Source organism: Dasypus novemcinctus, chromosome X (genome assembly GCF_030445035.2).
Source record: "Dasypus novemcinctus isolate mDasNov1 chromosome X, mDasNov1.1.hap2, whole genome shotgun sequence".
Taxonomy (NCBI): Eukaryota; Metazoa; Chordata; class Mammalia; order Cingulata; family Dasypodidae; genus Dasypus; species Dasypus novemcinctus.
Genome location: NC_080704.1, coordinates 56539607 through 56565311, shown reverse-complemented (window position 1 = coordinate 56565311; position 25705 = coordinate 56539607). Strand labels below are relative to the sequence as shown.

The following is a 25705-nucleotide window of genomic DNA, read 5'->3' as shown; positions in this document are numbered from 1 at the left end:
CAAAGGGGGATTTGCCGTCCTATCAAACACAGTTACCACCGTCAGTCCAGACACCACATTTAGGCCCAAGCCGGCAGTGAGTCCACCAGAGTGGACTCGGACCACGTACAGCTGCCCAGTCACTCCATTCAGATCAATGCCACGACAGCTGTCTAGTCAGAACCTCCACCCGCACCCCATTTAGCATCCTTTTGTGTCCTCACAAGAGGTGTGCTTCCCTCAAGGCAGACCTACAGCGCTTAACTACCAACTACCCTGCTAGCCAGCCAGCCTGTAACACCCTCAGACTGCCCCTTCAAATGTCACTCAATCAGCCAGTCCTTCATCTACCCTTGCCCTGGGGACGAGCTGTGATTCTACCTCAGGGAATCACAATTGTGTACACATACACACACACACACACACACACACACACACACACACACCATAAGCCACAACAGCCAACCATGCCCCCAGGCAGGCTGGGATTAGATCAGGACAAGCTGTCATTGTCAGCATCTAATATAAGCCTGTTAAGGCAGCCGTAGTACTGTCAGTTGGTCACTCTGTAATCTACTCAGGTTTCTTCTCATTCACACCATCCTAGGCCCACAGAGCAAACTGTTACAAATAAAGATACTATAAAGCCTCCATGCCACCTGTCAGTAACTCAGTAATTTCTCAGGCTACTCTGTTACATTGGGCTCCTTCAGGGAGTTGGTGATTCCATCAGGGCAGATAGTCTATAACTATATACAGCCATTGACTCAGGCAGCTATGCTGGTCTTCCATTTGGTCACCTAGCTTATGATTCCTGCAGTCTGTCCCTCATCATACTGTCAGGGCATCATTCTCAAAATCCAGTTAACCACACTGTCATTTGGGAAGTCAGTCAGAGCAAGAACACTCAGCCAGGCCCTCTAGCATGCTGTGATTCAGTCAGGGTGGCCAGTCAGCCACCATACACAGTTACCTATCAGGCAGCCACAGATCTGTGGATTGGCCAGCCTGAAATTCCCTCAAGGTACCTCTCCTTTACACATTCCCAGACAGTATAATATCCATTCATTCCCTCAGGCCAGGTGTGATTCCTAGCAATAGTCTGGCATTCACAACATCTTGCCACCTAGTCAGGAAGCAACACCAGCAATCGTCAGTGAGCAAGCAGGTAATTCCCTTAGGAGGCTGCCTGTCTTCCACACCATCAGTCAGACTACCAACCATCCCCAGGGAGGTTGTAATTCAGTCAGATGTTCAGTACTTCCCAGCATCAGGAAACCACACTGTCAGTTCCTCAAACTACTCCTCTCCCTGTCTGTATGTGAGTAATATGGTCAACCAAATGGTTATACAGTTAACCAAACAGTTATTCTGTTTGCAGCCAGTTCACCTGTGAGCTGGTTAGAGAAATGGCTGGTCAGTCAAAAGTTCCGTCAGTCAAAAGTTCCGTCAGTCAAAAGTTCCGTCAGCCTGTCCTTGCCATGAATGGAATGCTCAACAGTGTAAGTCCCACCATGCATCCTCTATCCTTCCCTTATTCCTTCTAGAACAAAGTGAGACTCTGGCCTTCACATGTCTCCAGTCTCCTTATATGGGTGAGGCCCTCTCACTTCCAGGAGTCCTGTACCAGGAGAATAATTTAAGGCATGACCTTTTCTGCTTGATCTGAAGGGGAGCTAGGAGCCCTGTTAGTAGTGGGGAGCATCTCTTGACCTTCCCCAAACAGTGTAATGCACTGAGTAAAGGCATAGATTCTAAAGCCACGCTGCCTGGGTTCACATTCTAGCTCTACCACTTACTAAATTGATTGACCTCAGTCAAGTTAATCCTTCTGGGCTTCAATTTTCCTTATCTGTAAAACCTCAGATGAATGATCTTGGGGTGGGCATCTCCCTCTCATCTAGAAAATTTTTCTTTTTTGGACTATCTGGAAACCTCAAAAGTAAGAGGTCATGGTAAAATCCCCAAGATGGTGGAGTGAGATGCTCCAGGGCTCTGTCCCACCACAAAAGTTTTAAACAATGAGAAAAAAACAGGCAGACCCATCTTTATCACATCTCTGAAAAAGTTAATGGGTTGCAGGAACTGGGCAAGTACCAAATCAAGAAAACTCAATTATAAAATGGTAGAAAGGCCCCACCCTAGTCAAGATGGCAGAATGAGATGCTTCGGGGCTCTGTACTCCAGAGAAACTTTGAACAACCAGCAAGAACTGCCAGAAACCTCTTTCTCAAAGCCCCATAAAGCAGATAAATGACTGCAGTAACAAGGCAAACACTGAATTAAGAAAAAGTCCACTTAAAAGTGGTAGGATCGTGGAGTGGGTATGGCTTAGTGGTTGAGTACATGCTTCACATGTTCAAGGTCCCAGGTTCATTCCCCGGTACCTCCTAAAAAAATAGAAAAGCAAACATTCTAAAAAAAAGTGGTAGAATCTTGGGATGGCCTGGTCAGCCCCTCCCTCAACCCTCACTAAGTCAATGTGGAGCCCCACATTGAGTGGATCCCTGGTAAAGGTAACAGAGGCAGCAAAGTAACCCTCGTGCACATGCTGGGAGCATGTATGTCTGGCCCAGTCTGCCTAGTGGTGGCCTGAGGGACTTGCCATCCCAGAACTTGCCCTTGCAGAACTTGCCCTGTGTGTAGAAAGCAACATACTAAGTTCTACAAAATGCAATGAGAGAGCAGTCAAGTCGTGCTGCCTGGGGCAAGGGATTGCTGGCAATACGACTTATAGTGAAGTGAGTAGAACCACGAGGAAATAGTTTCCTAAAGAAAAGGGGACATTCCAAACCATGTAAATGGGGAAATTCCTAGGGCCACATGCTTGTACCCAAGACAAGAATGCACAGAAAGGATCAGGGAGACCGCTGCAATCTATTCTCTAAACTCGTTGAATGGATAAACTCTGGAGAAGACGACTTGCACAGGTCAATGGATGGGAAAGGTTTTTCCTCCTCCTCCTCCCCCTCTCCCTCCTCCTCCCCCTCTTCCTCCTCCTCCTCCCCCTTCTCCTCCTCTTTCCCCTCCGGTTTGGTTAGCTCCAGGCATTCAAGGAAATTTGCCATAACACTAGCCGGATACAAGCTTAAGGCACAGAAGCTTCACAGTGTATATTCCAGTGACAACAAATCATTAAAATAGCAAAATATCCAAGTTTCAACAAAATATTACAAAATATACAAAGAAAAAGGAAGTAATGGCCCAGGCAAAGGAGAAAATTAAAGCATTAGAAACCACCAATGAGAAGGACCAGACCTGGGACATATTAAACAAAGACTTTAAAATAAAAGATTCTAAATATTCAAAGAGCTAAAGGAAAACATGAACAAAGACCTAAAGAAAATCAGGAAATGATAGACAAACACAAACAGAATATCAATGAAGAGATAGAAATTATGAAAAGGAACCAAACAGAACTGAAGACCACAGTAATAAAAATTAAAAATTCCCTAGATGGTTCAACAGCAGATTAGAGCTGGCAGAAGAATCAGTGAACATGAAGAATGAAGAAAATTAAACAGAGTCAAAAGAACCCATGGGACACTATCAAGCATGCCAATATATACATTGTAGGCATCCCAGAAAGGGGCGGGGGGAGAGGAAGAGGGAGAGGGAAGGTGGAGAGAGGGCAAGGGGAGAGGGAAGTGGGGAGAGAGAGGAAGAAAGAGGCAGAGAGAATATTCAAATAAATGAAGGCTGAAAACTTCTCAAATTTAACAAAAGATATGAATATATATATTCAAGGTGCTTGATGAACTCCAAACAGGATTAATCCAAATAGACCCATGCCACAGCATATTATAATCAGACTGTCAAATTCCAAAGGTAAACAGAGAATTCTGTAAACAACAAGAGAGAAGCAACATGTCACATACAAGGGAGCCTCAATAAGATTAAGTGACAATTTCTCATCAGAAATCATGGAGACAAGATGGCAATGGGATGGCATATTTAAAGGGCCCAAAGCAAAAAACTGCCAACCAAGAATTCTATATCTGGCAAAACTGACCTTCAAGAATGAGGGAGCAATTAAGATACTCCTAGATAAACAAAAGCTGAGGGAGCTCATCACCACTAGACTAGCTCTACAAGAGATGTTAAAGTGAGTTCTGCAGGCTGAAGGGAAAAGACAACAGAGAGTAAATCAAAGTCAAATGAAGAAATAAAGATTTCCAGTAAGGGTAACGACAGAGATAACTGTAAATGCCAATACTATGGTATTTTGGTCTTGCAATTCCACTTTTTACTTCTTACAGGATCTAAAAGGCAAACGCATAAAACGTAATGATAAATCAGTGGCTTTGGACTCAATGTATAACCATGCAATTTGTGACAAGAATGACATAAAGGTGGGCAGATAAAGGGTTACAGGAAGTAATTTTTGTACACTATTGAAGTTAAGTTGGTATCAAAGCAAACAGGATTGTTATAGATTTAGAATGTCAAGTTTAAGCCCCATGATGACAAAGAAAATTTTGGAAACTATACAAGCTCATAGAGACAGAATTTAAAGTACAAGTTCCCAGTTGCAGGGGCCAGGGAGAAGAGGGAGTTAATGCAAAATAGGTATAGGGATTCAGTTTGTGGAGGTGGGGAAGTTTCAATATGGAAGGTGTTGAAGGTACCACAACATAGTGATTGTGATTGGTGTGCTTGAGAATGGTTGAGATGGGAAAGTTTATGTTGTATATTTAGGTGTGACTAAAGAGACTGTTTTAGTTTTCTGGCTGCTAAAACAAATATCAGGGAAGCAGATGTGGCTCAAGTGATAGAGCTTCTGCCTGCCATATGGGAGGACCTAGGTTTGATCCCTGGTCCTCCTGGTGAAAAAGAAGAAAAAGTGTGCCTGCATAGCAAGCCAGTGCCCACATGGCAGGCCGAGTGCCCATGCGGTGAGCCAAGTGCCTGCGCAAGTGAGTCACACAGCAAGATGATGATGCAACAAAAGAGAGACGAAGGGGAGAGTCAAGGTGAAGTACAGCAGAGACCAGGAACTGAGGTGGCGCAATTGACAGGGGCCTCTTTCCACATCAGAGGTCCCCAGGATTGAATACCAGTGAATCCTAGAGGAGAAAGACTAGAAGAGAAGACAAAAAGAGAAATAGATACAGAAGATCACACAGCGAATGGACACAGACAGCAAAAACAGTGGGGAAAGGGAGGGGGATGAAAAATAATAAAATTGTAAAACTATTTTTAAAAATTAAAAAATAAAACAAATACCATACATAGGGCTAGTTTAAACGACAGGAATTTATTGGCTTATGGTTTTGAGACTAGGAAAAGTCCAACATCAAGGCATCAGCAAGGTTATGCTTTCTCCCTGAAGACTGGAATTCAGGGGCTGGCTGCAGGTGATCCTTGGTCCTTTGCTTTTCTGTCACATGGCAGTGTGCATGGCAATGTCTTCTACTTTCTCTCAGGTTCAATTGACTTCCAGCTTCTGCCTGTTCTCGGTTTCTCTCTCCATCTGACTTTCACTCTGCTTCTAAAAGACTCTAGTAATCCAGATTAAATTGTATGTCCTGCCATGGCTCACTGGGTGGACTGGGGGAGAGTGTAACTACAAACCATTATCCATGTGGTACAGCAGTGCTCCAAAATGTATTCACCAAATGCAATGACTGTCCTACGATGATGAAAGAGGTTGTTTGGCAGCGGACTTGGCCCAGGGGTTAGGGCATCCGTCTACCACATGGGAGGTCCGCGGTTCAAACCCCGGGCCTCCTTAATCTGTGTGGAGCTGGCCCATGCGCAGTGCTGGTGCGCGCAAGGAGTGCCCTGCTGCGCAGGGGTGTCCCCTGTGAAGGGGAGCCCCACGTGCAAGGAGTGCACCCCGTAAGGAGAGCTGCCCAGTGTGAAAGAAGTGCAGCCTGCCCAGGAATGGTGCCGCACACACAGAGAACTGACACAACAAGATGATGCAACAAAAAGAAACACAGATTCTCATGCCGCTGACAACAACAGAAGCTGACAAAGAAGATGCAGCAAATAGAACAGACAACTGGGGGGGGGAGGGGAGAGAAATAAATAAATAAATCTTTAAAAAAAAAGAGGTTGTTGATGTGGGAGGAGTGGGGAGAGGGGCTTGGGGGGTATATGGGGACCCCTTATATTTTTTTAATGTAACATTTTAAAAAAATAGAGAAAAAAAATGCAAAGTGACTCAGTTTGGCCACACCTTAACTGAAGTAACATCTTGAAGGGATTCTTATTTACAATGGGTCTACACCCACCTGAAAGCACACCAAGACCAAGCACATTTCCAAACTGGGGTACACAAATCCACCACAGAGACTATGACCCTTAAAGACAATACATGATCCTGGGTGGAGTCTAACAGGGGAGGAGAGAAGTCTCAACAGGAAATTATTGGAACATATGAAAAAAATTGGAACTTAGATTGTAAGCTTTATATAAATGTTAAATTTCTTGAATGTGATAACTGAAATTCAGGTGGATACATAAGTCAATATCCATGTTTTTAGGAAACGTACAGGACAATATTAAGGGTTCAGGGAGCTTGATGTATACAGTCTACACTCAAGTGTTCAGAAAATTGACTGCTAAATAGATTGATAAATTGATGGATAGATATAATGATATTGGTTAACCTGGTATCTTGGGGGATAGGGGTACAGTGGAGTTATTTGAATGGGGTGCGTATCATTTTTGTAACCTGTACATTAGAAAGTATTTCAAAATAAAAAGTCTGACTTTTTTTTAAAAGTAGAAAACCCTTGGGGTGCCTTTTCCGACCCTTCTTCCATTCTACCAGCCCCTCCATGGCTCAGTATGGAGCTGGCCTGCACTCCCGCTGCAGAGCTCTGGACCCAATTCTGGAGGGAGCAGAGTAACAATTACGCATAAATTAAGATATATGTAAACCAGAGGGTAGCAGTTGCAAATCCACTGAGGCTCAGGGCCTGGCTGTCACATGGACAGTCCAGAGATTCAGGTCTCCTGAGTATACACCAACCCAAACACCAACCACAGGTCCAGTAAAAGTGACAGAAGAGGCATGTGTAGAAAGGTCACATCTGAGTCCAGCTCCATCACACTGAGGAACACAAACTCCAAAGTAGGGCCAACTGACATGGTACTGAACTCCAGAGCCATCTGCCATGACCATAGAACCCGTGGGTCTCTGTAGCCCTCCGGAGAACCAGTACCTGGGCTTCTGGGGGATAGTGTAGACTACAATGTAGACCACTATCCATGTGGTGCAGCAGTGCTCCAAAATGTATCACCAGGTGCAGTGAATGTGCCACAATGATGGAAGAGGTTGTTGATGTGGGAGGGGTGGGGTGGGGGGCTGGGGGGTATATGGGGAGAAAATTTTAAAAAGTGAAAAAAAAAAAGATATATGCATGTATCTACTAATCTGGTGACAGCCTGAAGGACTTAAGCCAGTACACTCACCACAAGTTTGCTCACCCAGAACTTGCCCAGCATATAGAGGTGGCCTGCAGGGCAATGAATATGCTTTAAGAGAAGCAATAAAACACAGCTCCCTGGGGCAAAGCGTTCCCACTTTGAAAACATACAATATAACTACTAAAACTATGTGAAAAGACTATTTCCCAGGGGCAAAAGGTACATTTGTATTTGTGTAAATGGATGAATTTCTAAGACCATGTGTGCATGCCCAGGGCAAGATGAATGCTCGGAAAAGACCAGGAGGACCCTATGCCTTCGCTATATGCTGTTCTTTAGGCTCATTGTTAGGATGGCTAAGATCTGAAAGAGAGGGCAAGGCACATGAAGAAATAAAGATCTCTTGTAAAGGTAATGGTGTGAGTAAATATAAAAATGTCGATATTATTGTATTTTGGGTTTCTATCTCCACTTTCCGCTTCTTACAGAATCTAAAATACAAACACACAAAAAGTAATGGTAAAAAAAAAAAGTATAACCAAAAAGAAAAAAAGTAATGAATCTGTGGTTTGAGACATACAATGTATAAAGACATACTTTGTGTCAGAAACAACGTAAAGGTAGGGGGACAGAGAGGTATAGGAACATTGTTTATGCTATTGAAGTAAAGTTGGCATCATATCAAATGAGACTGTTATTTAAGATGTGGAAATCACATCTTAAGATGTGGAAAATGTCCGAAAAATATAAACAGAAGGGAATGAGAAGGGATTATAAAGCGTTCATTGCGAAAGATCAATTAAATATGAAAGAAGGCAGTAATGGATAAATGGAAAGGCAAAAGGATATAAGACTTACAAAAATGGCAGAAGTAAGCCCTGCATTATCAATAGTTACTTTAAATGTAAATGACTAAACTCTCCAGTCAAAAGGCAGAGGTTGTCAGAATGGATAAAAACAACATGACCCAACTATATGCTGTTTACAAGAGACTCACCTTACAATCAAAGAAACAAGTAGATTGAGCAGGAAAGGATGGAAAAATATTGCATGCAAATAGTCATCAAAAGGGAGGAGTTGTGGCTATACTAATACCAGAGAAAGTAGACTTTAAGTAAAATATTGTTAAGAGGGACAAAGAAGTGCACTAAATACAATAAAAGGGTCAATTCTTCAAGAAGATATGATTATAAACCTATATGCATCTAACAACAGAGCCCCAAAACATATGAAACAAACATTGACATATTTGAAGGGAGAAATAGATAGTTCTACATTAATAGTAGGAATCTTCGGTACACCACTTCTAGTAATGGACAGAACTTCTGGACAGAAGATCAACAAGGAAATAGAGAACTTGAACAATACTATAAACCAACTAGACCTAGCAAAAATGTATAGAACACTTATCCAACAACAGCAGAATACACATTCCTCTCAAGTGCACATGGATCATTCTCTAGGATCGGCCATATATTATATCAAAAAACAAGTTGCAGTAAATATTAAAAGATTGAAATCATACAAAGTAACTTCTCCAACCATGATAGAATGAAGCTAGAAATCAATAACTGAGGGAGAGCTGGAAAATTTTAAAATATGTGCAAACTTAACAATGCACTCTTAACTGACCAATGGGTCAAAGAACAAACCACCAGGAAATTAGGAAATATCTTGAGAAGAATGAGCTTGAGAATACAACATACCAACACTTATGTCATGCAGCAAAAACCATGCTTAGAGGGAAATTTATAGTTGTAAATGTGTACAGTAAAAATGAAGAGGGGAACAGATGTGGCTCAAGCAATTGGGTGCCTGCCTCCCACATTAGAGGTCCTGGGTTCGATTCCTGGTGCTTCCTAAAGAAGAGAGCAGACACTGCAATGAGCAGACGCTCCATTGAGCAAGATGCCACAACCAGCAAGATACTGCAACCAGCAAAGATGCTGCAACCAGGAAAGACTCTGCAATCACCACAATGAGCAGACTCCACAACCAGCAGACAACACAACCAGTGGGGATCAGAAGTGGTTCAAGTGGTTGGGTTCTCACCTCCCACGTGGGAGGTCCTGGGTTCGGTTCCTGGTGCCTCCTGAAAGAATACAGCAGACAGACAAAGGAGCCACCCCTGGGGGCGGGGGGATATAGATAAATAATTATTTTTTAAAAAATGAAGAAGGATCTTAAATCAAAGATCTAACCACACACTTGATGGAACTAGAAAAAGAAGAGTAAACAAAGCCCAAATTGAGCAGAAGGAAGGAAATAATAAATATTAGAGCAGAGATTTTAATAAATGAAATGGAGAGTAGAAAAGCAATAGGGAGAATCAATGAAATAAAAAGTTAGCTCTTTGAAAAGATCAATAAATTTGACAAGCCTTTAGCTAGACTGACAGAGAAGATGCAAATAGCAAAAATCAGATATGAAATTACTACTGACCTTCCAGAAATAAAAAGGATTATGGACAATTGTATGCCAACAAATTAGAAAATTAGATGAAATGGACAAATCCTAGAAACACACAAACTACCAAACCTGACTCAAGAAGAAACAGTAGCACTCACCAGACCAATAACAAGTAGAGATTGAATCCATAATGGAAAATCTCCCAAAAAAGAAACATCCAGGACCAGATGGTTTCATTGGTGAATTTTACCAAATATTCAAAAAAGAAATAATAACAGTCCTTCTCATACTATTCCAAAAACTGAAGAGGATGGAAGACTTCCTAATTCATTTTATTAATATTAGGCCAGCATCACCCTAATACCAAAGCCAGATAAAGCTATCATAAGAAAATTACAGACCTATATCCCTTAGGACTATAGATGCAAAAATCCTTAAATATTGCTAACAAGTCAAATCCAACAGCACATTTAAAGGATTATACTGCATGACCAAGTGGGATTTATCCCAGGGATGCAAGGGTAGTTGAACATAAGTAAAGCAATCAATATAATACACTCCATTGATAGCATGAAGGGGGAAAAAACCACACGACTATCTTAATTGATGCACACTTTCTTGGTAAGAAGCCAGTGCCCTTTCTTGATAGAAACCACTAAAAACACTAGGATTAAATGAGAACTTCCTCAACATGACAAAGGACATATATGATAAAACTCTAGCTAGCATCTTACTCAGTGGTGAAAGAGTGAAAGCTGTCCCCTAAGATAAGGAACAATACAAAGAGGTCCATTTTCACCACTGCTATTCAACATTGTATTGGAAGTGCTAACCAGCGCAATTAGGCGAAAAAAAGATAGAAAAGGCATCCAAATTAGAAAGGAAGAAGTAAAAATATCACTATTTGCAGATGATGATCCTATATAGAGAAAATCCTGAAGAATCTACAAGAAAACTCCTAGAGCTAATAAAGGAGTTCAGCAAAGTGGCAGGGCATAAAATCAACCCACAAAAATCACCAGCAATGAACAATCTAAGAAGGGATTCAAGAAAACAATTATATTTACAAAAGCAACTGAAAGAATAAAATATCTAGGAATAAATTTAACCAATAATATAAAGGACTTGTACACAGAAAACTACAAATCATTTCTGAAAGAAGGTAAAAAAGACCAAAATAAATGGAAGGCTATTCCAAGCACATGGATTGGAAGCCTTAACATCATTAAGATATCAATACTACCCAAAGCAATTTACAGATTCAATGCAATACCAATCAAAATTCCAATAGCCTTCTTTGCATAAATGGAAAAGCTAATCATCAGATTCATATGGAAGGGCAAGGGGCCCCAAATAGCCAAACCCAATCTTGAAAAAGAAGAACAAATTTAGAGAACTCACTCTTCCATTTCAAAACATATTACAAAGCTATAGTAAGCAAAAAATCTTGCACTGGCTCAAGGACAGATATGTAAATCAATGGAATAAAATAGAGTTCAGAAAGAAACCCACATATCTGTGGCCAATTGATTTTTTACTAGAATGTCAAGCCCACTCAATGGGCAAAGAAAAGTCTTTTGAACAAATCGTGCTGGGAAAACTGCATATCCACATGCAAAAGAATGAGAGTGGACCCCTACTTGACCCCATATACAAAAATTAATTAAAAATGGGTCAATTACCTAATATTAGAGCTAGCACTATAAAACTCCTAGGAGAAAACATAAAGAAGCATCTTCAGGACCTTGTATTATGCAGTGGATTCTTAGATTTTATACTGACAACAAACAAGAAAAGAAAAAAATAGATAAATTGGACTTGACCAATATTTAAAACTTTTTTCTTCAAAGGACATGATCAAGAAAGTGAAAAGGCAACCAACAGAATGGGAGAAAATGTTTGGAAACCTATATATCTGATAGGGGTTTAATATCCAGAATATATATGACTCTTACAACTCAACAAATAGACAAACGACCCAATGGATTTTTTTTTTGCCAAAAATGGACAAAGGACTTGAATAAATATTTCTCCAAAGAAGATTTAGAAATGGCCAGTAAGCCCATGAAAAAAGTCTCAACATGATTAGCCATTAGGGAAATGGAAATAAAAACCCCAATGAGATACCACCTCACACCCACCTAGAATGGCTATTGTGATGGTTTGAGGTTGGATGGGCCTGGAAAACCATGTCCTTAGAGCTAATCCATTCCTGTGGGTGTGAACCTATTGGAGGTGGGAACTTTTGATTGGATTATTCCAGTTAAGGGCCTATCGGTTATATTACTTCAATAGGATGTGAGCCAGGTTGCATCTTAATCCTTTTATGGGAGTCCTTTATAAACGGGATGCAGAGAGTGAGCTCCAGAAGCTGACAGAAAAAAGGCCACAGACACAGAAAGAAACCCAGGGAAGCTGAGTGAGGAAGCCATGGAAACCAAGAAGCTGAAAGCAACAAGACCCAGAGGAAAAGGAAGACTCTGCCATGTACCTTCCCATTTGATGGAGAAGTTGACGATCGCTGGCGACTGGTCTTCTGGGATGAGTGCCGCCTGATGCCTCGATTTGGACATTTTCACACCTCAGAACTGTAAGTCTTTTTTTTTTTAGAACTGTAAACTTTTAAGCTAATAAATCACCACTGTAAAGGCCAAGCCATTGCTGGTATATTGCTTTTGGCAGCTGTTAGCAAACTAAAACAGCTATCATTTTAAAAATGGAAAATGACAAGTGCTGGCTAGGATGCAGAGAAATTGGGAACCTCGTACATAGTTGATGGGAATGTAAAATGGTGCAGCTGCTGTGGGCAAGTTTGTTTTTTTTAAAATGTTAAACATAGAATTACCATATGACCTGGCAATTCCACTCTTAGGTATATACCCAAAGAACTGAAAGCAGGGACTCAAGCAGATACTTGTACACCAATGTTCATAGTAGCATTATTCACAGTTGCCAAAAGGTGGAAGCAATATAAGTGTCCATCCACCGATGAATGGATAAACAAAATGTAGTCTATATATAACAGTGGAATATTACTTAGCCTTAAAAAGAAATGATGTTTCTTTTTTTTTTTAAAGATTTATTATTTATTTATTTAATTCCCCTCCCCCCGTTGTCTGTTCTTGGTGTCTATTTGCTGCGTCTTGTTTCTTTGTCCGCTTCTGTTGTCGTCAGCGGCACGGGAAGTGTGGGCGGCGCCATTCCTCGGCAGGCTGCTCCCTCCTTCGCGCTGGGCGGCTCTCCTTACGGGGCGCACTCCTTGCGCGTGGGGCTCCCCTACGCGGGGGACACCCCTGCGTGGCAGGGCACTCCTTGCGCGCATCAGCACTGCGCATGGCCAGCTCCACACGGGTCAAGGAGGCCCGGGGCTTGAACCGCGGACCTCCCATGTGGTAGACGGACGCCCTAACCACTGGGCCAAAGTCCATTTCCCAAGAAATGATGTTTCTTTATTTCTGTGTCCCACCCACAGCCATTTGTCTGTTCATTCAGCATTAATTTAGTGCTTACTGTGTATACTGCCTTGCCCAGTGCTGGGGGCCAATATATGATTTTTATCTATTCTTAGTTGCCCAGGCTTGACCTTTTTAATGTAAAGCCTGTATGAAGTCTAACACACAGAAAAGTACAGACCATGGATGAACAGAGTGATGAGTTTTCACAGGTGGACACACACATAGAACTAGGATGCAGATTAAGGCACACCACCTCAAACCAAGGCTCCAGAAATGTTTACTTTTTTAACATCTCTGAAAACAGGCTGTGTGTTACAAAGAATGGTGGGTCATCATTTAATTGGCAGTCTTGTTTTCTTCTTTCTTAGGATACACAATGGTACCTGTTATAATCAGCGGCAGCTCAGACTGAAATATACCAACACCAACAATAGCAGCTAATGTTTATAGATGCCTCCAATGAAGCAGACACTTTGCAGGCGCCATCAGCTTTAGGTCTCGCCACAGTGCAGTGGAGGTAAGCATTTTATCTCCTTCTCAAAGATTGAGGAAACCAAAGCCCAGAGAGGTCAAGCATCTTGCCCACTGTTGATTCTTTTACCCCAAGTCCTGTACCTGCTCTAGCTGGTGCTAATGGAGAAGCAGAGCTTGTGTGATGTAAAGTCTTTTCCAGGACAAAGTCTGCTTTCCTGTCAAAGACTGTGAATGGCCCCATTCCCCAGGAGAGGAAAGGAGTCCTGGAATATATTGGCTTTCTAGGGTTTCTGTACAGGGTGGAAAGGTGGGATTACATGATACCTGAAGGCCCTTCCTAGATTCAGTGCTTGCCCTTGGGGGTGACAGGATGGGGTGGGAAAGGGAGTGGGAAGTGAAAAATAAAGAATTAAGGAGTTATAGGAAACCTGAGATCTGCCTTCTTCTCCAGCTCTGCGGGAATTCCCTCCTCCACTACTCCTGGAGGATTTCTTTTTTTACTCTGGACCTTGTATATGGGAAGCCAGTGCTCAACCACTGAACTACACCGGCTCCCCTGGAGGAATCTTAGGGGGCAAAGCTAGCTCCCACTCCCCACACCTCCACCACAACTGCCCTGCACCTCACTGCTTCCTCTCTGCCCCTTCAGTGGTTCAGAAATTCTTCCGCCGGCCCTGTATGGATCCTGGATTCCCTGTCACCTTTATCTTCCTACTTCTCCCTTCCTTCTCTTCCTCCTTAAAGGTATGATACCTGAGATTTTTAATCCACCAGATTCCAGATATGGGAAGTGAGTAGGGATCTCTATTCTAGGCTTCCATGCGCAAGTGTTTCTAATGACTGCCCTGGAAAAAGCTTCCAACACCAGGGACGGTTTGGAGTGACTGCGTTTTTCCAGGGGATCAGATCCAGGAGGAGGAGTGACCCAGTGGGATCCCGGTTGGAAATTAGTTATATATTGTTATCCCCATGGTTTAGAGGAGGAAACTGAGGCTCAGAGGTGAGGCATCTTGACTGTGTTCTAGAGCAGATCTGTCTGATTATGAAGTCATTGCAATGGGCCAGGGCTTGGTTTGTGCTGGGAACTGGGCTGAGCCAAATTTAAAAACTGCCTTGTGTGTGAGTTGTGTGTATGGGGAGCAGGGATGGCTGGTCACCAAGTACTTTCTTGATTTAGTATTGTGTTGAATGAATTTTCAAATACTAATTAAATGAGTGAGGGAATAGATGAGTCTCCCACTCATTCGTCACATTGGGCCTTCTGTAAATTCCTAGAACAGGGCAAACTTTTTCCCACCTCAGGGCCTTTGCCATGGCTGGCTGCTCTCTTTGCCTGGAATGTCTTTCCCCTGAATAGTCACCCAACTGACTCGGCTCATCCTTTAGGTCTAGCATAATGTCACCTCCCCCCCCAAGTGGCCTTCCCTGACCACTCTGTGTGAACGGGACTACCCTTTGATCTCTGTCTCAGGACTTCATAGCACTTATCATGATATATAACTATCTTCTGTTTCTATTTGATTCCTTCTTTCTTGTCTGTGTCTGTCTCATCCCCTAGAACATCGGCCCCATGAGGACAGGGATTTTTCTCTATTTTTTTTTCCATAGCTATATATCCCCAACACTTAAAATAGTGCCTGGAAATGGATTTTTATGGAAAGAAAGAAGGATGGAAGAAAACAAATACAGAGTGAGTGAGTGAATGAATGAATCCATGTAAAGCTCAATAAATAAAACAGATAAATAAATAAATAAACAAACAAACAAACGAATGAATGAATGAATAAAAGGAACTGGTGGGGAAAAAGGACCCCAAACTCCCACATTTTAGAATATAAGCAAACTGAGATTGAGAGAGACAAAAAGACACTTAATTTATTTTTGTTTAAACATCCTGAGTGGGGAGGATTGACAAAATCCATCCCCAAAAAAGGCCCCAAATCTTGCTAGGGCAATTGTGGAGGTCACGCAGGGATAACAGCATTTGGAGGGGTTGGTGGAGAGGAAACAGGGTTTGGAGAGCCTGGAAGCAGAAAGCAGAGTGCTGCGAGCAGCAGTTGCCAGGGGAACAGGGAGGCGAGCAGGTGCAAGTGGAGAGCTGGCAAGGCAGGTCTGTGCGGAGGAGACTGCTGGGGGCAGGGAACCAGGGGCTCAGTCGTCCCATTCATCGTCATCATCCTCGTCCCCGGCCTGGTCCTCCCCTTCGTCTGGAGACAAAGAGAAAGATGTGGGGTTGGGGACTCAAGATGGGCCAGAGGGTTCAAAGGCCTTCGGGACCAGGTGGGGGCGGGAAGGGAGGGAGGCCGTTCCTAGAGCTCAAGAGGCCCTGGTGGACTGAGATGTCCTGGTAGGAAATCGGATCTGAAACCGCCCAGTTGGGTGAGGAAGGGACTTTCTCAAGGGAATGAGGGTTATAGGGTTTCCCTTTGGGATGAGGTAGGGATTATAATTGGGGTCTGCATTTGGGACAAGGTAGAGATTATAATTGGGGTCTGCATTCTAGTTAGTGTGGAAGTTAATAGCCTTGTCAGAAATATGGTTAGTTGTGATATAATTGTCACGCAAAGGGTTACTGTTAACCAGTTCGTCACTTAATGGGGTGACTATGAGTCTTATCGTCCAAGGTGGAGTAAGTGATGCTATTCATCTTTCATGGTTGGTGAGTGTTAATATTGTTGACTCCCAATGTGGTTCACGATACTTTGTCAAAAGATGAGGTTCATTACAATATTGTCATATCATGGAATTCTGTTCATCTTCTGGGCTTGGGTTGAGGTTGAGAGTATTGTCAAATAATGGGGTTCATGTTCATATTGTTGCTACACATTGTGGAGTTAAGGCTAACATTATTGTCAAAGCTGGGGTTCTTTACCGTAGCATCGGGTCTGTTAGGAATGTTACTATTACTGTCAAAGTGAGCGTCCATTTATAGTATTGTCACATAATGAGTTCACGTTCCCCGGGTCAGATACTGAGGTTCGGGTTCACACTGTCACCAGCCTGGGGGGGAGGGGGACTACCGTTAACACTGGAGCTGAGTGGTGGGGTAGTTTGGAGGCCAATACTAGCCCTTGGGGACCAATCACAAGTTCTGGCAGGAGAGGCCTGCAGAGGGCAGCCCACAGGCTGGCGCGGGAGGGCAGGGCTCTCACCCGAGGAGTGGATGGCTCGGCTTCTCTTCTGCATCACATGCATCAGGGCACCCACCAGCCCCTCTGAACTGGGCGGTGATGGCTGCAGCGCGGAGCTCTCTGGGGCTCCCGGGGTCTGCAGTGGGCGGAAACACAGCACATTCAGGCTCAGGGGGTCATGAGAGGGGTATTACTCCCCCCTCACCCCTGCTTCATTGTTTCTCCTTCCCCACACAAAAGTCCTCTCCAAAGTCCTGCGAAGCCCACTCTTCCCCCACCCACCCCGAACCCTATCAGTGAACCCCAGCATCCAAAAGCCTGGGACCCCCAGCAGTCTCTGTCCCTGGCCTCCCGGTATCCTGACTTGCACAGCCCTCCCCACCACCAGAGCCCCAGATTCCCAAGCCTCCATCCTGACCGTCCTCACCTTGTTCAGCTGAATTCCCTGACGGATTTGATCCAAAAGTGCCCCCCGACCCCCACCAGGGGCCGGGCCCCCCCCAGACCCCAAAACAGGAGGAAGTGGGGGAGCAGCTGGTCCATTCCCAGAGCTGGGTGGTGGTGGTGGTGGCGGCGGCGGCGGCGGCGGCCCCCCAGCTCCGGGAGGTGGAGGGGGCGGTGGTCCAGAACGTCCAGTGGCTGGAGGGGGTGGTGGCGGAGGGCCCCCTCGGCCTGGGGGCGGGGGTCCCCGGGGTGTTGGTGGGGGCGGAGTACCCCCCATAGGTACAGGAGGAAGCGGACCAGAGCGACCCTTGTTAACCCCCACAGTAGAGGGCCGGGGGGGCTGGTTCCCTCCTCGCGATGGGGGCGGAGGCGGTGGAAGGGGCTCTGTGAGAGGAGAACAGTACACAGCTGTATTATTATAGTCCTTTTCTCAGAGCTTATGTTTTGTTCGTTTTAAAATGGGTACCCCAACTAACCAACTCCCAGTTCAAGCAGTACAGTGGTTTCCATGAGGGCTGAGTGCCTTCAGCGTATCTCATAGGTCTCGACTGCTAGGGCTGAAGAAGGGGGTATATAGGAGGTGGAGGGGCTCACCCTGGCGCCTCATCTCCTGCCGCACAGCCTCCAGCCCGCCCTGGTCCTCAATGAAATCATAGATGAGTTTGGAGGTCTCAGCATCGGTGAGCTGGGCCTCGCTGATTCCTGCCCTGGAGAACAGGCTCCGGAGATCTGGGTCCAGGTTGTTCACCTGCCGGGGAGGAAGGAGGCCAGGGCAGGGGTGGGGGAATAAAATGAGGAGGGAAGAGGCATGGATTATCATTGGGTCCACCTCAGAGAGGGACCTGATAGGGGGGTGGGAAGGAATGGGGCTTGGGGGTGGGGTCTGAGCAATGGTTTGCGGAAGGGTAGGAGTTGAGTGGGGTCCAAGGAACTTTGGGGTTACTCACGTCAAATCCATTCTGGGGGTCCCACCCCACGTGGCTGACATGTCTGAGGGAAGTGAAGAGACCCCACTGAAGCCTCACTGTCCTTCCTTCCCTCCTGCCCTTCCTAGTGAAGCCCTCTCACCCTCTCCTGCCCAGAGGGACACCGAGAAGCCAGAATTAATGAATGAGTCATGAATGAATAAATAAATGACAGGAGTTATGGAATTAGAAGGGGTTCAAAGTCTGTGGTGCCCACCTCTCCCTCTTTCTACCCATCCATTTGTCCACCTATCCGTTCACCTGTCTGACCACTGATCTATCTGTACATCTGTCTATCTACCCATGTACCCACACATCTGTCTACCCAGTTGTTCACCTTATCTGTCCTCACACTTGTCCATTCACCCATCTGTCCATCCATCCATCCATTCATCTATACATGTGCCTTACTTTCCCATCCATCCACTTATTTGTCTATCCATCCAACCATACACCTCTGTGTCCACTTATCCATTGAATTGTCCAGTCATCACACATCTGTCCACCCATCCATCTCCATCCATCTTATCTGTCAGCCAAGTGGGCTACATATTCATCTCTCCACACACCTGTCCACTTACCCATCCATATACCCCCCATCCCCCTCCCATCTACCCCCATCTACCCATACATTCATCCATCTATCCATTCACCCATCCACTCACCCACCTACCCACCTGCCCACTCATGCATCTCCTCTACCATCCATCTCATCTACTTATCTACCATCCACCTTATCCACCCATCTATCATCCACCTTCCCATTCACCAGCCCAACCAAGGTGAGACTAGGGTGAGGGAAGCAAGGTGCCTAGGGCCCAAAATTTGAGAAGTCACTCTCAGAGTCATGAATTGTACTTACATGACCCTGAGAGTAACTGCCTCTTTAAATTTTGCACCCTAGGTACCTCACTTGCCTCTCAGTCCCAGTCTTGCACCCACCCACCTATCCACTCATCTATCTACCCATCAACCCCATCCACCCACTCACTCACCCACTCATCTGCCCATTCTTCCATCCACTCATCCATCCACTCAGCTGTCCTCTTGTCCACCTGTTCATTTCCCACCCAGGGATCTGCGGGCCCACTGGGGGGAAGTTCTCACTTGAATCCACTGGGTGCACCGATATCAGCCTTGCTGATCTTCTTCTTTCCCAAGCGTTTCTTGTCAGCTGGGCCAGGCCCAGGTGCCGGAAGCCCACGGTATCGTGAACTTGTGATGTCTGGGTTCTGGATGTCCACTGTAACCAGCCCAAGGGCCAGCGGGCCAGCTGGTGGGCCTGTGGAAAACAGGGTGACCAGACCACTGACCCAATCACCTACCTTAGAAGACTTTAAGGGGAATCTGTGTGTGTGTGTTTGATGGTCACAGAGGAGTAGGTGAGGGGTCAAAATAGGGTCTATGGAGAACTGGGTGAGTCCCATAAACCATTCATACATTTGCTGATTCATTCATTCATTCACTCATGATCATCACTTAATTATTGACTCATTCATTCACTGACTTGACTAATTAATTTATTAAATTATTCATTCACTCAATAATTCATTTAATATTTTCTTCCTTCACTCACCAAGATTTTGTCATGTATTCATTTATTAACTGTTTATTCACTCACTCATTCATAAATTCACTTAACCATTCATCCATCCATTCATCCAGGTACCCATCTACCTATTCACCTATACCTCCATGTGCCCACCTATACATCTATACTTCTGCTTCTACTTTCATCCTCCCATCAATGAATTCCCCCACTCAACCATCTATCAACCACCACTCCATCCACCCATCCATTTACCCACTCATCTCTCTGTCCACTCATCCCTCCATCCATTTATCTACCCATCCATCCTCCCATCCATCCATCCATCCAGCCAGCCAGCCATCCTCCCATTCACCCACACATTCATGCACGTGCTCATCCATCCATTTATTCATTCACTCAACTATCCACCCACCCATCCACCTACCCATCCTTCCACTCACTTATCCATCCATCCATTCATTCATCCATCCACTCACTCACCAATCCATCCATCCATCTGTTCCCATCCATCCGCCCACACCTCACTGTCCTATCCATTCATTCATCTATTTACCCATTTACCCATCTATCCATCCATTCACCCACTCATCCATCCATCCATCCACCCACTCAATATCCATCCAATCACCCATCCAACTAACAACCCATTTACCCACTTATCCCTATATTCACCCAACTACTCACCCATCCACCAACTCTCCCACCTACCCATTCACCCAGAAACATGGAAGAATCGGCACTTACTCCCTAGGTCTCCACCAGGGTGTGGGGGAAGGGGCGGGAGCCCCCCTCTTCTCTCTGGGAAGATAGAGTGGATAGAGAACCATCACAACTCTGCCACAGGTTCCCAGGATAGCCCCTTATTACCCCTACTTGCACCAGAGAACTCACCCTCATTGGCTGGTGGTGGTGGTGGGGGTAGCTGATGTCTGTCTGTGGAGAGACAGGTGAACTGGGGACCAGAACCATGGTAAGGTCTGTTCCAGCTTTCCACCCTCACACTCTCCCATGCCCAATCTCCTTTCCTCCCCCATGGCCTCCTCACCTCCACTTTGTCTCTGATTCCTTTTTTGTATCTTCTCATGCACCAGGGCCCGGAAGGCCTGGGCCTCCCCCTCATCTGCAAAGTTCAGCCCTGCTTGGCAGTCCTGCACATGCCTTGGGATCAGCAGCCTTCCAGGTCCCCCACATCTTTCCCCATCTCCTCCCCACACCCCAACTTAAGTCCCAGGGTTAGTTGGTCACTCACATCTCCAGCGAAGGTGTGGAAGAAGGGGGTGGGAGTGAAGTAGACCAGCTGTGTGTACAGTTCCTGTTCCCAGAGCAGCCGGCCAGCCTGGAGAGGTGCAGGGTGGGGTCACAGTGGTTCTGAGGCGCACCCTAAGGGGTGTGCCTTTGTTATCTGGGCAGGGAGCATGGTGCCCAGATTTGGGGCCCCAGGTCTGATTTGGAGATTTTCAGCTCAGTATCAGAGTTGAGGTTCTGGGGATCAAGGTTTGGGGATCTTGTCTGAGGACTCAGGGCTCTGGACACAGATCTGGGTTTGCAGGTTAAATGGTTTTCATGTCCAGTGGGAAGTGGGTGTCACCTGGAGGCCGTAAAGGCGGATGAAGTAGGACTTCTGGGGGTTATCCTTCACGAAGCACACAGCCCCACAATGCTCCTTGGTCCAGTGCTTGGCTCCAGGAGGCCTCGCCAGGTACAGCTGAACAACCGCGGTGGCCAGCGTCTGGGAGGGGGAAAACAGGAAATCAGTGGAGTCTGGTCAGGGGCAGCCAAAGGGTTTGGGAACCAGACCTGGTCCTGCCTTTCCTGTGAAGAGCTACAGCCGAAGAAAAGTGGGTAGACCTCAAGATCTTCCTGGGATTGGTGAACTGTGGTAAATGGATTCTAGGGTCGGGGTGGGGGAATGATGGGGAGGGAAAGAAAGGGGAGGAGGGAAAGGTAGAGGAGGAGAGGGGATGGATGGGGAAGATGAGAGAGGAGGACGAAGAGAAGGAAAAGAGAAAGAGAAGGAAAGGGAGACAGAGAAGGCCAGGAGGTCCCCACCTCACCCAGCATTTCTGTCCCAGCATCTCGAAGAGTCGCTGGTTCTCGTGGTCCTGGAGGAGGGCGGAGGGTATGTTCTGCTGAGCCCCAGGCCCTCTCCGGCCCCTGGGTCTGCCTCCCACAGGGCCCCCACTCATGGTGCCTCTTGCCCTTCTCTTCTAGGGCTAGGTTCTTGGTGCAGGGTAAGAAGAGGAACTTCCGCAGTGAGCAGGGGAACAGGAAGTGCACAAACCCACAAGGGAAACAAGTCCCCCAGGGGCCCCTCAGTGGGCCTGGCCTCCTCCTTCTCCCTGTGTCCGGCTTGGACCCTCCTCCCTCAGACTGGCTGAGGCCCTCCTTCTGTGATTAGTTCAGGGTCCTCCTCCATTTGACTGGTTAGACCCATCTCACTTTGACCAGCTCAGTTCCTCCTCCTTTCTGACCATCTGGGGCCCATCTCCCTCCCCCTCTAACTTGCTCACACCCTCCTCCCTCTGACTGTCTGGGGGCACCAGGGTGGCCTTCACCAGCACGTTCCTGGCAGTTACACCATCTGCAGCGCCTCTGCAGGGCTTATTGGGGCAGGGAGTAGTCATGGATGGGGCTGGGTGTCTGCCTTCCTCCCCAAATTCATCCAGTTAGCCTGGGGCCAAGGTCAAAGGCCCCTAGACTTGAAGGGTTATCGCATTAAAACTTTTTCCTTTAATTGCACAGCGAGTACCTGTAATCCCACTGCCCAGCCCGAGAACCTGGACGTTGCCAACAATGTAAACCCACCCGGCTCCCTTGCCCATCCCCTACCCTTGCCTCCTCACAGCTCCCAAATTGTTTTCTGCTTACCATCCCCTTTTCTTCAGAAAAGAACTCTGTACCATATCCAAATGCCTAACCAATATTTAGTTTCATTTTTGTTGTGTTTGAACTTTTCAAAAATATATAATCTTCTGAGACTGCTTTTTTTCCACATCCAGTATTCTGTTTTTATCTAACAAACCCTCATGTAGCGCTCGATGTATGCCAGGCAGTGTTCTGAGCCCTTTGCAAATATTGACACATTAAAAGCAGCCTGTGGGATACACGTTTGCCATCTCCATTTTCCAGATGAGGAAACTGAGGCAGTATGTGAGTGAGTGATTTTCCCCCTCTTTCCCAGCAAGCAAATGGTAGAACCCCAAAACTGCAAGTCAGGCAGGCTGGACCCAGCACATGTATGTTACTGAAATTCATGTTTGCCTGTGGCAACAGTGGTTCACTTTTGCAGGTGTATAGTATTCTATGGTGTGAATGTATGATTTGTTTGTTCACATTCTCCTGTTAACAGACATTTGGGCTGTCTCCATTGGCAGCAATCATGCCATGGATGCTCCTGTACACATCGCCTAGTCCACATGTACGTGCTCAGCTCTCAGGCCTATATTTAATCCAGAAGGGGAATCGGTGGCTTGGTAGGGTTTGCATTTCTTGAACTTTGCTAGATGATGCCAGGCTGTTTCCCCCAGTTGAATGCTAGATCATTTCCCACTCCTCCCTGGGCTTCGCTTTCCCTGCCTAGATGGTAGGCCGTCAGAGGACACAAAGTTCTCAAGCAGTTTGGAGGAGCTAGGCAGATCTAGGGTGCAACTGATATTCCCAGATGTCTGCCAGGCAAGAGCACATTTCAAGGTGGGGTCCACAGTCCTGCCTGGAAACATGGCTCCCACAGGTGCAGAGTCTCTTCCAAGTTCAAAGCACCTTCTGGTATGGCAATTACAACCTGCCTCCCCCCTCACAACCCAGCTGGTGGTGCCCCCAAACTCCCAGGCTATTTTATAGCTCCAGGCCTGGAGCACCTTCCAACCCGTGCATCAAGTAGGGCCCCAACTTGCCCTGAAAAGGCCATTGCACTCTTTTTTTTTTTTTTAGGAGGTACTGGGAATTGAACCTGGGACCTCATACATGGGAAGCAGGCACCCAACCACTGAGCTACACCTGCTCCCCACATTCATTCACTACTTATTGAGCACTCACTGTGTGCCAAGCACTGCTCCAGTATCAGGTGTAAATTAGATGCTCAATAAATATTTACTGAGAGAATGAAGAATTAATCATAATGTCTAATTTTACTTAGTGTTTGCTGCAATTTTTCCCAGTGCCTTACATTTATCAAACCCATTTAACATTCCCAGGCAACGCTATGAGGGAAGCACTGTTGTTATCCCCATTTTACTGACAGGAAAGCTGAGGCCCTGAGAAGCTTAGGTAACTTGCCCAAGGACACACAGCTTATGAGCAGCTGAAGCCAGTGGTTCCTAAACTGTTAGGAACATGTGGGGGCCAAGATAAAATTCTTTGGCTCCTTCTCTGTCTTTCATTCTCCACCTTCCTACTCCTTTCTCTGCCTCAGATATGTCCCCTATAGCTCTACATCAACGGACCCTGAACCTTGGCTGTTTACTGTGTTTGTTTTTTCTATTAACAGCTACAAGTTGTATATGAACCTTGAAAGCTGTATATTTCCTATTCTTATTTCTAAGTAGCAGACAGGTTTAAAACTTTGTCTTTTTCTTTAAATAAAAATCCTACAGCAGATTTTCTTATTTGGGTCCCTACTAGAATGAGTTTCCCCACTCTGGAATACAGCGATGTATTGAATTTAATATCATTTTTCATATTATATAATATAATATTGAGTTACTCTGTCGACTTGCGTTAATAAATTGGAACTGGTTTATGTGTCCCCGTCAACAGGGCTTTTTTTGGCACTGGATAGCATCTGGTGAGGTGATGACCTCAAAGGCACTTTGCTCTCTGAGGCTTTCAAATAGGTTAAAAAGCAAACCAACCTTAATCCAGCTTTTCTGATTGCTATCACCCAGGAGAGCTGGTCTACTACAAGTCCGTCCACCACAGCTGGAAGCAAAACTTCTCATTTACTTCTTAAATTGACACCCACAAACCCCCAAGAACTGGGATATGCCCAATAATTTATACCCACCCAGTGCTCCCACATCATCTACCCCTCCAACCCCCCAGAGGGTACCAGATTGAGAATCATTTCCTGTTTCTAACTCATGCTTCAGTTGCTTCCTTCAGAGAGAATGCTGCCTACACCATCTCCATCTCCATCTCCATGCCTCAAGCCCTGAGTAGGTCATAAGACGTAGCCGGCATTACAGTTCTGGCTTGTCTTCCACATGCCCAGTCACCACCGCATGTTGGAGTCCATGAAGGAGACTGAGGTGTGCAGAAGGTCCAACTGCTGTCCTCTCAGGCCAAGATAGAGGCCGGGATGGCAAAATTGACATTGCCGTGCTATCCTTCTCCCCCAACTCTTGAGGGTGCTTCCTAGGGGACAGGCCCAACCTAAGGAAACAGCACCTCCCAACCCTAGACCTGATGCCCCCCCCTTTTTATCCAAGATGTTTTTTACTTTGTTGAGAACAAACATGAGTTTTATATAAATATTTAAATATTTCCTTTGTCCTATGCCCTTTTTTAAATAAGAAACATGTTGGGAGGCCTCCTTTATCATCATCCTGAAATGACATGCATGGATGTTACAAGTCTTGGTGGTATGGGGCTGTCCCCCAGCCTTGCAGGCTCCTGCCCACTCAGTACCAGAAGCACACCGCCCCCCCCTCCCCCATTGTGACAACCAAAAGATGCCCTTCAGGAATTTCCAAAACACACCCTGGAGACAACTAGGAACAAAGACCTTTGTCTGTCTTGTTTATTGCAGTATCCTTACCACCTAGCACAAGACCCTGCAGGTACTAGATGGTAAATCAATATAGGTTGAATGAATAAATAATTGTAGAGTCTAGATAGCTATGCTGTGATATACCACCCTCTCCCCATGAGGCTACCTCCATCCTGTCTTCCTCTCTTCACTGTCCCCCTTATACTCTG

General features: G+C 45.6%; 1 protein-coding gene and 1 long non-coding RNA gene across 12 annotated transcripts in view; one reads left to right on the top strand and one right to left on the bottom strand.

Annotated features, from left to right (window-relative positions):
• Nucleotides 1–25705, top strand: part of LOC105746741 (uncharacterized) — a 103108-nt gene that overhangs the window by 40602 nt on the left and 36801 nt on the right. For 5 of the 10 annotated variants that reach the window (XR_009184406.2, XR_009184405.1, XR_009184410.2 and 2 more), the window contains exons 5-6: nucleotides 13592–13740; nucleotides 22001–24541. This is a non-coding gene — a long non-coding RNA (uncharacterized lncRNA). Of the gene's footprint in view, nucleotides 1–13591; nucleotides 13741–14148; nucleotides 14442–22000; nucleotides 24542–25705 lie in introns of those variants that run through there. The other 5 variants (XR_009184409.1, XR_011647877.1, XR_009184407.1 and 2 more) reach the window with 3 other exon arrangements.
• WAS (WASP actin nucleation promoting factor) lies at nucleotides 15547–22020 on the bottom strand. Of its 2 annotated transcripts, none has more exons than XM_004464975.5 (12): nucleotides 21844–22020; nucleotides 21378–21518; nucleotides 21039–21125; nucleotides 20835–20937; nucleotides 20681–20722; nucleotides 20534–20587; nucleotides 19345–19519; nucleotides 18220–18262; nucleotides 17867–18020; nucleotides 17256–17656; nucleotides 16850–16964; nucleotides 15547–15904 (listed from the first exon to the last, which is right to left on the bottom strand). In XM_004464975.5, exons 1-12 carry the CDS (start codon nucleotides 21973–21975, stop codon nucleotides 15849–15851), a joined length of 1503 nt encoding a protein of 500 aa, XP_004465032.2. In that variant the 5' UTR covers nucleotides 21976–22020; the 3' UTR covers nucleotides 15547–15848. The 2 variants fall into 2 exon arrangements, with proteins under 2 accessions (XP_004465032.2, XP_012383192.2); XM_012527738.3 differs by having other exon boundaries at nucleotides 21839–21925.